Source organism: Ochotona curzoniae, unplaced genomic scaffold (genome assembly GCF_017591425.1).
Source record: "Ochotona curzoniae isolate NIBS_2020 unplaced genomic scaffold, NIBS_Ocur_1.0 contig_2692, whole genome shotgun sequence".
Lineage (NCBI taxonomy): Eukaryota > Metazoa > Chordata > Mammalia > Lagomorpha > Ochotonidae > Ochotona > Ochotona curzoniae.
Genome location: NW_024465556.1, coordinates 17,564,917 through 17,581,334, shown reverse-complemented (window position 1 = coordinate 17,581,334; position 16,418 = coordinate 17,564,917). Strand labels below are relative to the sequence as shown.

Genomic DNA, 16,418 nt, shown 5'->3' with positions numbered 1-16,418 from the left:
TGAATCTGTTTCAGAGCAACTGCGGAGAGAGGATCAGGATTCGCCGTGTGCTGATGAATGCTCCACAGATTATTACCATTGGGCTGGTATGGGATTCGGACCACTCAGATTTGGCAGAGGATGTCATCCACAGCCTGGGCACCTGCCTTAAGCTGGGTGATGTATGTGTTGGTAACTTTGTGACTTCAGAATTCTTGCGTCTAAGTGTTGTTGAAGGGCAATGAATACCGAACAACCTCCCTGCCCCCGCCACATGTGTCCTAGATGACACATACAGCATTTTAGACAGATAGATGTGACTCTGTATAACATGTGCATATGTGTACATGCTCATGGATTTCTCTTGTGTAGATGGCTAAGGTAAGCTGTTTTATGAGGAATGGGATTACCTTGGCCTTGAAGGAAGGGATAAGGAAAGTGTTGCTTCTGATAAGTCCAGCAGTTGACAGCGTTGTTGCCTGCTCTACTCTACCGTTGTGGAGCAGAGAAGCATGTTCAGCTGTGGAAGGTGGTAGTAAGGTCAAAGGAATGAACAGCCCTGACCAGAGCTGCCGTAGGAACTGAACTTGGTGACCCAAACCCAAGGCGGAAGTCTGCAGTGAAAAGTGGAAGGTGAAAAAGCAACCTGGAAGAGAATTTAGCGGTGGTTTCCTGTGACCTCTTCAGGAAATAAACAGGGAAAAATACTTTACACTTGGGACTCTCTACTTTATTAGCTGTATGCCCAAGTATAGATTCAGCCAAGGTTTTTCTTTAGTGCAGGAACTTGGAGCTCTTTTGGTTTTCTCTGTACTGGGTTTTCTCTGGGATAGTCTTATGCCTAACGGAGTCTTTCTGGATTTTGCATGCCATGAAACCATGATGAAGAATGAATGAACTGTCTGGGATCTTATTTTAAGTCTCTCCCGAAGAATGTGACGCAAGTAGGCTATGCACAATAAAAAAAATTCTGATTAACGAATTTCTGTTATCTACATGCTGTGTACCAGTCTGGTTTAATTTTTATGGTTTTTTCAACCAAATTAAATTCTTTAAGACCAGAATCCATTTCTGCAAAGTTTTTGGCATGTCTTTTAACCCTTGGTGAGGTGCTGGGCACCTAGGAATTGAAATATTGGCAACCAGCATGACTGTATTGGGATTGCTTCTGCTAAGGGCTTTCTTCCCTCCACTTGGGTTCTTAGTAGAAAAGTTCACTTTTACCCTCAACTTTTCTTTGAGTATGGTTAATTAAGAAGTGTTGGCGTCTGCTGAGCAAGGCTGTGGGTGTGAGATGGTTGTGTATATGACAGTTCTTTGCTTTTTCTTCTTGTCTCCAGCTGTTTTTCAGAGTGACTGATGACCGGGCCAAGCAGTCTGAGCTGTATTTAGTAGGAATGATTTGTTACTATGGCAAACATTATTCTACATTCTTTTTTCAAACGAAGATCCGCAAGTGGATGTATTTTGATGATGCTCATGTTAAGGAGGTATGAATATCTCTGTCCTCCTTGGAGGTTTTGGGGTAAGAAAGACATAGATAATTATTGTCTGTGTTTCATTTTTATAATTTTGAGCAATAATCCCATCAACCTGTATGAAGCATATTTTTTTATAGTTTTTTTTCCTGTCTAGTTTAGAAGGATATCAGTCTTCTGTAAAATAATGTAAAGGAGGATTACTGTGTCGTCTTTATTTTCATTGAGTCCCCTTGCTGGGGATCCAACACAGTTCTGTATTTATGGTGATCAAGTATTAATACTGTTTTTAAAGGATTTATTATTTTGGGGCTGGTGTGATGTAGAAGGCCTATGGCACCAGCATCCTATATGGGTGCTGTTTTGAGTTTTGGCTGCTCCAGTTTTGATCCAGCTCACTGTTAATGGGCTGGGAAAGCAGTAGAGGATGACTCAAGGTCTGCACCCATGTGGGAGAGCTGGTGGGAAAGCTGTAAGAAGTTTCTGGCTCTTGCCTTCAGACTGGCCCAGCTCTTGCCATGGAAACCATTTGGGTAGTGAACCCGTGGATGAAAGATCTCTGTCTCTCCCCTTCTCTCTCTTAGGTAAAATAAATAAATTTTAAAAAGAGAGCTTTATTATTTAAAAAAATTGTTTGGAAGGCCAAGTTACAGAGAGGAGAGACAGAACGAGAAATTCTTCTATAATCCAACCCCACCCCCCCCCATCACCACCAAGGACAACAACGGTCAGGCCTGGGCCAGGCCAAAACAGGAACCCAGAGCTACTTTTGTGTCTCCCACATGAGCGCAGGGGTCCAAGAACATGGTCCACCATCTGTAGCTTTTCAAGTCACATTAGAAAGGAGCTGGACCAGAAGTGGAACAGCTGGGACTGTTTCATGTGGAATGCCAGCATCCCAGGCAGAAGTTTAGCCTGATATGTCACAACACCAGCCCTTCATTTGAGACACACATGTACACACATGCGCACTCACACACATACACGGAGCCAGCTCCCAATCAGTGATAACATTCCCCAAATTCCAGCAACAGTTGGGGCTGGGGCACTGGAATTGGGAGGCTGCAGCTCAGTCTGGCTCTCTTACGTGAGTGGCAGGAACCCAACAATTTGAGATATGCTCTGTCCCAGGCTCTGTATTAGCAGGAATGTGGTCCTGGGAGTCAGAGCTGAGACTCAAACCCAGGCATTTCATAATGAGACACAGCTATCTTAACTGCTAGGCCAAATGCCTGACTCACTAAAGTTCTTTTTTCAGTGTATTGATTGCTTATTTTCAATTGAAACAGTCTAGTGCCTCAAAATGGGTTATAAGGTTGATACAGAATTGTGCACTCTGGAATTACTAGTGGGTGATACTTTATCTCAGGCAAGTATATATTTCCTTTTCTTTTGTTCTTTCTTTAAAGTTTATTTTATGTATTTGAAAGAGAGAGGGAGAGACAGAGATTTTCCATCCACTGATTCACTGCTCAGGTGGCAGCAATGACAGGAGCTGATTTAGGCTGAAGACAGGAGCCAGGAGCTTCTTTAGGGTCTTCTGTATGGATGCAGGGGCCCAAGCACTTCTGCCATCTTCTGCTGCTTTCCCAGGTGCAATAGCAGGGACCTGGATCAGAAATAAAGGCATCTGTGACCTGAACTGGTGCCTATATGGGACACCAACAGCTTTACTTGCTATGCCACAACACCAGCCCCTAAATCTATTTTTTGGATGGTTGGAAATGCCCTATGACAAGTTAACATTCTGAGGAGATGGCATGCCGGTTATGATACTTTATGCAAGACACTGGGTGCTATCTGAAGGTCACAGTCTGTGGCTAAAGTTGTTTAGGTCACCAACGTGAGTTGGAAGGCTTGTGGTTATAATGTTAGCAGATATTCTAGGAACTGCTGACTATAATCTATACCGATCTGCATTCTTTAAGCAATATCTTCCTCAAAAAATAGTCTTCATCACATCTCTGTATTGTTCTTTGTCTCTTTTTGCTCTTCTTTTTTTTTCTTCCCTCCTTAAGGTTTATTTATTTGAAAGGCAGAGTTATGGAGGAAAGCAATATATACAGTGCTCATCTATCTGCTTGTTCACTCCCTCAAGTGGCGACAATGGCCAGAGCTGGGCCAGGCTGAAAACAGGAGTTTAATCTAGGTCTCCCTTTTGAGTGCAGGTGCCTACGCACTTGGGCTATCCTCAGCTGCTTTCCCAAGCATATTACCAGAGAGCTGGACTGTAAGTGGAGCAGTACTTGAACCTGTGGCCATATGGAATGCTGTCATTGTAAACAGTGACTTAACCAGTTATGCCACACTCTTGTATTCTCTTTTGCTGTTTTGAATTAGAGGCAACGTTTGAGTTCTCTGAGTTTTAGATTTTTTTTTAATTGAAAAATACCCTTAGAAGATATTGAGATTTGTATGTGAAAAAATAAATTTTAGTAAAAATAATAATTATAAGTTGACTGGCCCTCTTATGAATATGAATAAACACTATTCTAGTTGTCCAGTTCTAGGAGCATAGCTATCTGAGAATGTAACTTAAGTGGGTTCAGTTTGTGTCTTTGGTTGGATTGTGGTTTATGTGGCTGTTCTGTCACTCAGCTTTCCACTGCGGCCCTGGAGCTGAATCCCCTAGTAAATCCAGAAAGGTTCAGCTGGCTATTCTGAGCACTTTGACATTTCATGTACTGCCATGAGTGAACTCTGAAACTGAATGTTATTTTCTCTCATGTAGTCTGTGAGAGTGTTTTTTACTCCTGGTCAACCTCACATAAGTGATTTTAATATTTGAGGGTAGAAATTGCAGAAATGCAAATTTGAAGTGAGGGCTTGATGTTTATGAAGAGAAATTGATCCCCAAAGCAGGTGAAGTACACAGCATATCCACCTTTGAGAATTTATATTTCAGAGTTAAAGTTTACAGAAATAAAAATGATTTTATTTGTACCTCCATATATAATTTTAATGTTTTTTAAAAAGATCTAGCAGAAAAAAAGATTTTATAAACTATTCATTGGTTGGATATAAGATTTCTTTTGTTGTCTTCTTACCTAGTTCTTGTATTTTCATTTCTTCTCTTCTTTAGAAACCCAAAGCACAAAGATGTGGTCTTAAATTGTGGCTATGAAGTGTAACTGTCATGTTTCTGGTTGTTTCTGGTTCAGATTGGACCCAAATGGAAAGATGTGGTGACCAAATGCATCAAGGGACATTATCAGCCTTTGCTGTTGCTGTACGCAGACCCCCAGGGCACCCCTGTGTCCACTCAGGACCTGCCCTCCCACGCCCAGCTGCAGTCCTTCAGCAGGGCATGCTACGACAGTGAAGATTCGGGTGAGCAGCCCAGCTTTGTCTTCTCCCTCCCGCCCGCTGCCATGGCGAGGTAGTCAGGATTCATACCTGATTGTGTACCTTGCTTAGAGAAAGATGAGAACCAAGGAGCAGCTTGTGCAGGAGCTTTGCTTGCGCCAGATGTTAGTTCCTTTCAGCCTTAGTCACTTGACCCCAACTCAGAAATGAAATTTTGTTCACTTACATGTTGAGATATGAGACCTCAGCTTTTAGCCTTCTAAAACTGGTAAAGATGCCGTATTCTTATCAGCCATTTAGCAGTGACAAGAAAAATTAAATGACTACAAAGGTAGTCATTTTTTTGGGCGGGGGGGGACTGAGACATTTTTTATTTTAAAATGCTAGAAGTGTTGTTCTTTAGCTTGTGGACCAGTTGTTCACCATTAGGTCGAGTGTTTGGAAGGTAAAGAATATCTTCCCATAGAAACAGTTTACAGCTTGCGGAAGCCCGCAGAGGCTCATAGTATTTCTGAGCTGTACTTATAATTGTTTTTGGTTTGATATCTGAAAAGGAGCTTAAGGGTCGTTTACTCTTCTAGATCTAGCACTGGCCCATAGTATGATTTTGAAAGGGAAGACAACTGACCCTGAAATCTTTGCCCCTTCCCTTCGTACTTGCTCCTGCTGGATCCCTGGTGCCCGCTTGGCACCCTTGGCGTCCCACCCAGATCGGCTCTACTTCTCCCTTCGAACACCCACTTGTCTTGTCATGGAGAAGAGAGCAGTCTGCTTAAAGTAATCCTCAGTAAAATATATATATTTATAGCCCTATCAATTGTCAGATATTAAAAATCACACAGTACCAGTTATGTTTTTCAAAGTGACAGTCATCAGACTAGGAGGAACATGGGATAAGGGGACTGCAAGTTGTGTGTGACCAGTTGGCCTGGGACTTCCCACCTAAGTGGATCTTATTTTTCACAATTTTTTAATTTCTTCCACTACCCCCCTTCCCAACCCTGTAGGTTTTCTAAAAACTGCACAATTTTTCCTTTTTTTTTTAAATTTATTTTTATTTTTTAAAGTTTTTCACAGTGATAGGCAAAGTGAGGCTTCAGCAAAGTAGGGGCAAGGGTGGGAGGGATTGTATGTTTTATCTGGGTGATCTACAAGTCGGGAAGAGTGGCTTGGTGGTCTCTCGTTTTACTCTTCAGCTAGGAAGCTGTTGCCTCACAGCCTTGTAGCACCCTCCTGTTTTCTTTCTCCCTGTGTCATCGTTGTCATTGTTCTCTCCTTCCTCACTTTTGCGTATGTGTCTCCTCCTTCCCTCAGGGAGGGAGCCCTCCATCTCAAGTGACACTCGAACAGATTCCTCAACGGAGAGCTATCCCTACAAACACTGTCACCATGAGTCTGTGGTCAGTCACTTCTCTTCTGATTCTCAGGGGACAGTCATCTGTAATGTGGAGAATGACTCCATGTCCCAGAGCAGTCGGGACACAGGTAGGGACCGATGTAGTGGGCCCTGCTTGCCTGATTCAGTGTGCGCTTAGGGAGATCTCCCAAGGAAAAGAAACTGGGGGCAAAGCAGAAATGTCGCCATCCAACACTGAAAGGCACAGAACTTGGGAGGTTGAGTGAGGGAAAGGGGAGATACCAAGAAGCAACATGTGTTTTTTTTTTTTTTGTTAAGATTTATTTATTTTATAGGAAAGGTATATAGACATTTCTTTTTCTTATTATTTTTTAAAGATTTATTTATTTTATTGGAAAGGCGGAGAGACAGAGAGGAGAGACAGAGAGGAAGATCTTCCATCCGATAATTCATTCCGCAAGGTGCCACAATGGCTGGAGCTGAGCCAATCCTAAGCCAGGATCCAGGAACTTCTGGGTCTCCATGTGGATGCAGGGTCCCAAGGCTTTGGGCCGTCCTCGACTGCTTTCCCGGGCCACAAGCAGAGAGCTGGATGGGAAGTGGGGCTGCTGGGATTAGAACCGGTGCCCATATGGGATCCTGGTACGTTCAAGGCGAGGACCTTAACCACTGCGCTATCACGCTGGACCCGCAACATGTTTCTAAAAGAACAGTGATACTGCAGCGCACATGCTCCTGCCAACAGCAGCGCTTCAATAAGGACTATTGTAGTGTGATTAGCAGTATGATTATTCAAAAGCCTGCTTTTCACTTGCTATCCTTTTGACCCCGTCCTTCCTATTGTGCTCCTTTTTACCCTTGTATTCTTGCACCTTGTCATGTTTTTGTGCTATGCTTTGTCCTCAGTGAAGAGCATTCAGAACAGGGGTGTGTTTATGGCTAGGGGACACCTACTTATCAGCTTGCTAGACTTACTTTCTGAAGGACAGAGAAATAAAAGAGGAAAGATAGTCTGTTCCTATGTGTTCTTTGCAGGTCAGATATTCTTCAAGGGTTTTGTTAAATTGTAGGAGAGAGTGCTTGGTGTTAGTGTTGGTACAGGCCAGGAAAGGGAGAGTGAGCAGCTGCAGAGATGAAAAGTCCATGGGAGCTAGAGTCGCTAAGGCCTGGAAAAAGGCACAGACCCCGGGGTGTGAGAAGCAGCAAGCTCAGAACTGCTGAGCATGGATTACAGTATGTGGTCATGGACACTTCAGTTTAGAATTTCTGATTGATTAAGAAGTATACATAATTCTTTTCTGCCCCTCTATGGACCTGCATCCTGGCTTTTAATAATTATAACTGCTAGGCAGTCTAGTTTTATCTGTACCTATGCCCACTTCCCCCACTCCTGAATGAATATGATTGAAGTCCCAGATATCATATCCCGTCTGTAGATACTCTAGTACATACTGCTAAAAATAAGTCATTTTGAGCCTCATATTATTAGGTGTAAATAATAATAATAGCTCCTTAATTCCACAGAGGTAACCGGTGAATGTTTTATTACTCAATTATAAATGGCATAATTTTCTAATAGTTTGTGTGTTTGACTCAGAATCCAAATGAGGTCTACATGTTGTGATGGGCTGAACTGTTTTTGGTTTTTTATTTTTAAGACCTTTTTTTTTTTTTAACTTGAAAGGCAGAATGATAAAGAAAGAAAAATCTTCCATTCAGTAATTCACTCCCCAAAATGTGCCATCTTGAGCTAGATCAGGCTGAATCCAGGAGTCAGGAGCTCCATCCTAGTCTCCCACAGAGTTGAAGGGGTTCACAGACCTGGACCATCTTCTGCTGCATTCCCAGGGTTATTAGCAGGGAGCTGAATTAGAAGCAGAGCAGCTGGGAATTGAACTGGCATTCCCATGTGGTAAGCTGTTAAGTGGTGGCTTAAACTACTGTACCACTATGTCAACCCCCATCGTCCTTTATCTCTTTATTCATTTTGTAGATTTTTTCCTCTATTTTTTCTTTTCAATTTATTATTGACAAACCAAATAGTTTATCTTATAGATTTCCCACATTACAAAATTTGCTGATTATATCCTGATCGTATACTTTAACATGTTTCTTTGTCTTCTCTCATAAAATAGTAGTTGGACACAGAGGTTTGGTCGGCTTACGTTGAATTTCTTTAGATAACTACTACATAGATGGTATTAAGTTTGCATTTTTAAGACCATATTTTTGAAACTGCAAACCATAGTCATAGGATAAATGACACATAATTGCTAGGAGAGCCAGGTTTATGTTAAAGATGTGTTTGGGGTGGGAGGGCATGGCTGTCAGTGTAGCATTTACAAGATTTTGTTACTCCAGGTAATTTCCTCCTTTTGTAACTTTCCTGAACCCATAGTTGGCTGCTCCATTAATATATAAGAGGATTTTAAAATATTAGCATGAAAATAAATTTCCCTTAGCTCTCAGGGTGCTTCACAATGAGTGGGTTTTCTCTAAGTCTGTCTTGAAACTTAATTCAAGTCTAGCTTTCGATAACTTAATTATATTATTTATATGTGACCCTTAGTGTATGATCTAAATTATACTTTGCCATTTTCATGTTGTGGACATGAAGTAGGGCAGGATACAGAAAGTAACCCAGCTATCCTGGGTTTCCCATTGGTCTTGCTGAAGAACCATCAAGTATAATTTCTCATTTGAAGGCAAGTGTGTTGGCACTTGATTTGGGGATGGGAATATCAGAGTTACAATTTGGTTTTAAGAGACCTTTCAGGAAGGTAGCCAAGAGCTCTTGTGGACAAAGACCAGGCCACCCAGGATGATACAAATCAGGATTTATTGAGTATGTATTGGCAAATAAAGGAAAGCCCTGTCTTGAGTAATGAGAGAGAAAATATATTGGCACATGCCATTTTTAACAATATTTGAAACTTTTGCCTGTTACAAATTACTAAGGAGTACATCCTTAGTCTTTCTAGGTCACTGGCAAAGGTTATGAACAAGACTGGGGCTAAGTTGCTCAGGAGACATCGTAAACTTGGAAGCAACCATTAAATACTGAACCTTCTCTATAGTGATCTGCTGGGAAATTCCCACCCTTTTTTAAAACAAAGATTTATTGATTTTTTTTTTTTTTGGAAAAGAGAGAGGATTTCCATCTGCTTGTGCACTCCTCAGATGGCTGCAGTGGCCAGCACTGGAGTGGATCAGACCCTGGAGCATCATCGGGGTCTCTCATGTGGATGACGGAGGCCCAAGTACTTGGGCCATCTTCCACTGCTTTTTCTCAGGCCGTTAACAAGGAGCTGAATTGAAAGTGAAGCAGCTAGGACATGGGCTGGTGTTGCAAACAGTAGTGCTGCCTGCTACACACCACAGTGCCAGCCCTGAGATTCCTACCCTTAAGCCAGGTAGCCTTGGCCTCTACCACTTCCGGTCCATGAGGACACTGAATTAGTGGCACTGCCATAAATCCTGAAGAGCTCAGACATCAGCTCAGCCTGGTCTTCTTCTTTCAGGACACCTGACTGATAGTGAATGTAATCAGAAACACACTTCCAAGAAAGGAACCCTGATCGATCGCAAGAGGAGCTCTGGCCGAGTTCGGAGGAAAGGCGAGGAGCCCCAGGCCTCGGGCTACCACAGTGAAGGCAAGCCACCCTGAATGGCCTCTCTTCCTTCCTGCTGGCCAGCTTTCCCTGGCTGTTTAGACTTTGGGGTCTGGGTGCCCGTGGCTTGCAACGTCTACATCTGTTTCTTTGTTTGTGGTTTTAGGAGAGACGCTGAAAGAGAAGCAGGCTCCAAGGAATGCCTCCAAGCCATCCAGCAGCACTAACCGGCTGAGAGATTTTAAAGAGACAGTCAGCAACATGATTCATAACAGGCCTTCCCTGGCTTCTCAGACCAGTGTAGGCTCTGCCTGTGCAGGGAGGGCAGAGCAGTCTGACAAAAAACCCCCCAGGACCCTGCCCTTACATACTCATGACTGGGAAATAGAGAGCACCAGCAGCGAGTCAAAATCCAGTTCTTCCAGCAAGTACCGTCCCACGTGGCGACCCAAGCGAGAGTCCCTGAACATCGACAGCATCTTTAGTAAGGACAGAAGGAAGCATTGCGGCTATATCCAGCTTAGCCCCTTTTCTGAAGATTCAGGTGAAGAGATCATTAAGGAAGACTTGGGCTTCCAAGTAGAATTTACATATTTTAAAAACTTGAGCCTATTAGGGATATGTGTTCAAAAACCAAATAGCTTGAGGGGAGGGGCTTAGGTCTTGATTTTAGAAGGGTGGTTGCTCAATCTACCTCCTTTTCTGTTCTTATTTTTTGATTGAGACAGCTAAAGAATTGACACCAGAGGAGCTAAGCAAGCCACCTGCTTATGACCTTAAAGCTGGAGGACCAAGCCCCCCGTACAAGCCCTGGGGCCCAGCGCGGTCAGGTTCCCACCTTTTAGAGCAGCACCCTCGCCTAATTCAGCGAATGGAGTCTGGCTATGAGAGCAGCGAGAGGAACAGCAACAGCCCCGTCAGCCTGGACGCTGCCCTGCCTGAGAGCTCCAGTGTCTGCAGGTATGGTTTGCTCTGAATGGAGCTATTGTGCCTGGAAACAGTCCGGGGCCTCACCCTGGGGGCTTTGACAAGGTAGACCTGAGATTTCTTCCCTTTGCGTTCTGTGCTCTACTTTCTGGTCCATGGGCGCCCTCTGATGGGAGGAAAAGCAAAGGCACTTATGAAAGGAAAGAACGCTTGGATTTACTATCCTTTGGAGTGGTCTCTTCAGCCCCAAGCATGATAAAAGTGGAACAGTATGGAGATGAGCATGGTCTCTGTGCAAAGGTGACATTATTTCATGAAATGTTCCATAATTTTCAGATAGATGGGAAGGACAAGTTCTAGATACTTAATAACTGTGGAAACTGTAGGTAGGTATTTAGATTGTATTATTTGTATAATTTATGCCAAAGAAATAGATTTTAAAAATTGTTTTTGCCACCACAGTAATCCACAAATGGGTATCTGAAATGGTTGGTTAATTTGCTTTACTCTAGTTACATTGGTACTATCAGTAAGTATCCCAGAACATCACTTTGTGTATTAAATGGATACACAATTGCTTAGTAAATAACTTTTATTGAATGTATAAATTGGATAAAAGATTTTATAATGCTAAGATCAAAGAAGAAACGCAACTGTTATTGTTTTTTTTTTTCTTAAAAAAAGATTTATTTATTTTATTGGAAAGGCAGATATACAGAGAGGAGGAGAGACAGAGAGGAAGATCTTCTGTCTGATGATTCACTCCCCAAATGACCACAATGGCCGTTGCTGTGCTGATCTGAAGCCAGGATCCAGGAACTTCCTGCTTTCCAAGGCCACAAGCAGGGAGCTGGATGGGAAGTGGCCGGGATTAGAACCGGTGCCCCTATGGGATCCCAGCACGTTCACAGTGAGGACCTTAACCATTACACTATTGTGCTGGGCCCGTAACTGTTATTCTTTCCATTTTGGGATAGATTATTTTGTTTTAAGGATCAATGAGAACTCTGTGTTTTATGAAGGCAATGATAGCCATATTTTGTGTTATAGTGATTTGGTTTGATAAAACTCATTGTTACCTGCCAGTAGCACTCATTATGTTCTTTGTACTTCAAATTGCCATGTGTTTAGTGAATTGCCAATACTGGAGAGTTTCCTAATAGTATGACTGCTTTGGAAGGAATGATTATACCTTCTTCAAAGGGACGGTCACATCCTCATATTTTCCCACTCTTCTTTGTTAACCATAGGACTGTGTTCAATTTACTTATGTATGAGAAGATGCTGCAGAGGATTAGTAAGAATGTGGAAGGCTGTAGACATGAGAGCAGTGTTTTCATTAATTCATTCAGTGGATTGGAATGTCTGTGGAGTGCCAGAAATGAAAGATGTGAATGAAGTGTGAGATAAGATAGAATGAGTGGATATTTCAATTTTCCAGAAGTAGTGTAGCAGAAGCCTTAATTTGTTAGAGGAATTTAATCCTAGAAAAGCTGCTAGTCCTCACCACTCAGTGTTGTCATTAGACTGGGTTCTCTTTTGAAGGGATTCAAGTGCTAAGAGATCAGTTGGCTTTGTCCCTTCCTGGCGTCATATCCCGAAGTCTCACAGCAGTAGCATCCTGGAGGTGGATTCTACAGCACCCATTAGTGGCTGGACAAAGAGTCAGCCTTTCTCAGGTAAGCAGGAAACTGGATTTGAGGGGTTGGATCTGAGCACCAATTCTATTTGGGGAACAGCCTACCCTGATTATATCTGAGATTAAAAGAAATTTGCATTTTGAGTATATGACTAGGATGTAAGTATGGAAGCACTGAGTTGCTTTGTATTTGGGCTTTTTTGAGTGTTCTGAGAGTTGCGTGAATGTTTCTGTCATAATAATATCATTTCTTTCTATTACAATATGTAAGTTCCCTGTTATGGGACAGCCTCTTGGGAAACAGATTTATTATTCTTAATACTGTGAATTGAGGTATCAAAAGGGCGCACATAAGTGCTGTATAGCTGAGAAATGAGGCCTGTGAACTTAGCCTTATCATTGTGTCTGTGCCCTAGTCTAAATAGTAGTTCTCTTGATAGTTACTCTAAGGTTTTAGAGACGGCTAGATTGAAAGTTTGGATTAGCACTAATAAGGGCGTGAACCTCATGTGAATGCTATGGGTTGTTGACATCTAGCAAAGCCCAGCAACGACTGCGGAGGCAGATATTCCTGGAATTCTGGGTTAGAGTCAGTTACGGTTAGAGATCCATGAAAGAAATTTATCTTCCCCATTCAATTATAGTTTGGTTTATTTACCATATTTAACCATTTTGTGTTGAGCAAACATTAAGAAATGTCCAAGCATGCATAAGCCCACTCACCTCTTTGAATAACCAACATCTTCTGGTACACTAGAGTGAATCCTCTGGTTTTCCTAACAGTCCGCAATTCTGGCCTGCTGCTTTCTTTAATAGGTGAAGTACTCAGCAAAGAATTCTTTATGTTGATAAATAACCCCACCATTCTTTTGGTATAAAAAAGTAGTTTTTATGTCTCACAGTTTGGTCTGATTATTTTATTTAAGCACAAAATACATTTTTATCTGATGACTTTGATACTGTTAAAAATTTATAGAAATAAATCTAATAATTCAGTAACATGCTTTTGCCTCCTCAAATTTAATGGATTGTTATTGTTAGTGTTTGTTGTTTTTCATCTTTTTTCTGTACTCACATAAGTATATGAATGAGTGTGTATACATATATGTAGGCCACAATCATTTTAAAAAAATAAAATGATGTCATTCTGTCAATTTTCCAATTTATCATGGATTTCCTTCTAGATTTACATAGATGAGTCTAGATTTACTTAGATCCATTTTTGAACACTTCCCAACATAAACTTTTATTACCATATGCATTTTACAGACTGATTAAAGAGATGGTGAAAATTCCCTCAATGAACCTACGTCAATACCTCTAGCAAGTGTTCCTTAATAATTAACTATATGGATTATTAATTTAACTTACTGTTTTTAGTATAGTTGCACCATTTGCCATCTGTGTTACCTAGTTCAAATGATTTATCCCGGGACACGGTAGGCTAAGCTACCCTTTAAGCCACACCTGCATCCCATGTTGGATTGCTGGCTCCATTCCTAACTACTCTGCTTCCTATCCAGCTTCTTGCTAGTGCGTTCTGGAAGGCAGCAGATAAGGGTTCAAGTGGTGGGGACCCTGCCACCTAACCATGAAAGACCTGGATGGAGTTCAAGGCTGCTGGCTTCAGCCTAAATTAGCCGTGGCTGTTGCAGACATTTGGGTTATGAAACAGCTGTTGGAGAATGTGCTTCTCTGTGTCTCTGTCCTTCAAGTAGATGGAAATAAACATTAAAGAAATTATTTCTCATTTTGAAGCTCAACTTCCTGATTTCTAACCTGGGGGTAATAATAGAATTTACCTCCTCTATTGTGATAAGCATATTAAGTAATATATGTTATCAAAGTTTCCTGGCATATGGTTAATGCTCAGGAAATGTTAGGTGTCCCATTGTTATAAACCACTCAATAAATATTTGCTATTGTTGGTTGATTTTACTGTTACTATTCATGGTTCAAGTCCTACCCTGAATCTGATATGGAAAGCTTTATGTATAACATAAAGTCTAAATTGAAGACAACTGTTGGACAGGAAAAGTGGTATCATAGCCACAAATTCAGCAGGTGCTTAGTATTGGCTATGGAAATGTGTTGGTTTACCTCCTCCTTTTTTTTGTATTGCAGGTGGGGAGATATCTTCAAAAAGTGAACTGGATGAACTGCAGGAGGAGGTGGTCAGGCGGGCCCAGGAGCAGGAACTTCGAAGAAAGCGAGAGAAGGAGTTAGAGGCAGCCAAAGGATTCAACCCTCATCCCAGCCGCTTCATGGACTTGGATGAACTGCAGAATCAGGGTAATTATGAGCCTTAGGTTGTGGGTTATGGGGCCAGAAAGAAAAGTAGAAGAAAAGACCTGAGTTTGTTCCCCCATCTGCTCTTTAGTGAAGGGATATTAGCCATTCCAGTGAGAGCTGGTTCAGGACAAGTGGCAATGCTTGTGGACCAGGGAATTCTGTTTGCTGGAAACATTTCCTGGATATTCTGAAGTTTCATGGAAGTGGATTTACCACACAGGAACCCCACACAAAGCCTGATTTATTTTTGATCCATGATGATTTATTTCATAGTCTCTTTTGCTTACATGGACTTTACCTGAACTTCCTCTAGCAGCCTCCTCTTTGTAACTTTTTTGTCTTTTGAATTTCTGTAGAAAATCATTTTACAACAAGAGACAAGGATTCAAAATAAGAATTCAAGAAGGCTGAGGTGTCTATCTTAAAATAGGCCAAGAAGAATATTTCTGTTTATCTTTCCATATCAATCTTATTATTCAGAATATCCAGGTATAAAAAGTGGGGCCAAGACTGATGTGAAGTGTTAAGGCTGATGTCAGTGCCATTTCTGTGGCTGTATTCTGTCAACTACTTTTCTTTTTATCAACACTTAGAAAAGCTTCCTTGACTTAAGCTATCCTAATTTGGAGTATTTCTCTAATTCTGTTTTCTTATGATTTTAAGGCAGTTTTTACCTTAAATTTCCCAAAGTATTTGTTTCAGAATTATTTTCAAATATCTGATTCCTTCCTATCTCTGTAATTGGATAATCATTTCTTTCTTTTTGACCTCATTTTATCATAGTGGTATCATAGGTTTGTATTTCTTGTAAAAGAGTTCTTCATGTTTCTCCACTTGCAACCCTTGCTTCTAGCACACTACCCTCACCCTGTCTCTTGGACAGTTGGGCTGTATTTCATTGTCAGTTCTCCAAACACTTGGGTTCAGTATCTCCTTGAAGAGTAAGGAATGGAGTACTAAAGTTCTGGAGGATAAGAATTAAAGTCTTACAGTGATTGAGTGACAATAGTCTGCCTATAACTCTGTGGAGAATTTTTGCAGTAACTTTTTCACCCGCCTCTTATTATAAAGAACTTGTCGATTCATTATTTGATTCTAAATATTGTAAACACCGTATCTCTAGAGATAGGCAGGAACCTGTGTTCTCAATTCTTCAGAACTAATTGGTACTTCCCATTGTGCTCAAAAACCCCAAAAAGTGTAAGAAGTGAATGTTAGGATGTGGAAGAGACTTTCCTTTCCATGTCCTGCTGGAGGTAAGTGGAGGTGGAGGGGGGGACAGGTATGAGACAACAGGGGAAGTAAACTTATTATGTTACGCTTTCTGCCAGTTTATGGTTATGAACTAGTTCAGAAGGCAAAGGGGCATGTCAATAAAGGTGCATTTGCAAGAGTTGCCTTTGCTGTGTTTCTTAACCTTTTCATCTGGCATTGTACATGGAGTCTTGTGCACTTGCTTTGGTACATGTTCACTTTGAGTGTAGGAAAATTCCAGGTTCACTCTCTGGGAAGGTCAATTTTTGGGGGTTTTGGTGAGCAAAGCCATGATAAAGTAAATATTTAGTAGTGCTAATGAGAGGTAGTAGTGGCAGAAAGTAGTGGAGCTTTGAGTGGAAGCCTAGGGTGTTCTGGCACTAGTTGGCAAGGGTGTCTCTTATTGCATTGTGGAAGGTTAGTGCAGGTTTAGGTATAAGAGATGATATTTTGTTCCTTGCTTGAAGGGCTCTCTAAAAAGACCTGGAGCTGTGGCTAGCAATGACATCTCTTTTGCTTGGCTTCAATAAGATCTTAGTGCAGGAAAAGGTGGATGTCCTGCTGGTTTGGAGGAC

At 41.6% G+C, this 16,418-nt stretch overlaps 1 protein-coding gene across 1 annotated transcript in view; it reads left to right on the top strand.

The window, feature by feature from the left end:
- USP54 (ubiquitin specific peptidase 54) overlaps positions 1–16,418 on the top strand; it is a 109,416-nt gene that overhangs the window by 74,031 nt on the left and 18,967 nt on the right. The window contains exons 10-18 of the mRNA XM_040975953.1: positions 15–161; positions 1,320–1,469; positions 4,619–4,787; positions 6,078–6,248; positions 9,642–9,773; positions 9,898–10,275; positions 10,460–10,691; positions 12,204–12,337; positions 14,422–14,589. Of these exons, the coding sequence (XP_040831887.1) occupies positions 15–161; positions 1,320–1,469; positions 4,619–4,787; positions 6,078–6,248; positions 9,642–9,773; positions 9,898–10,275; positions 10,460–10,691; positions 12,204–12,337; positions 14,422–14,589 (1,681 nt within the window). The remainder of the gene's footprint in view (positions 1–14; positions 162–1,319; positions 1,470–4,618; positions 4,788–6,077; positions 6,249–9,641; positions 9,774–9,897; positions 10,276–10,459; positions 10,692–12,203; positions 12,338–14,421; positions 14,590–16,418) is intronic.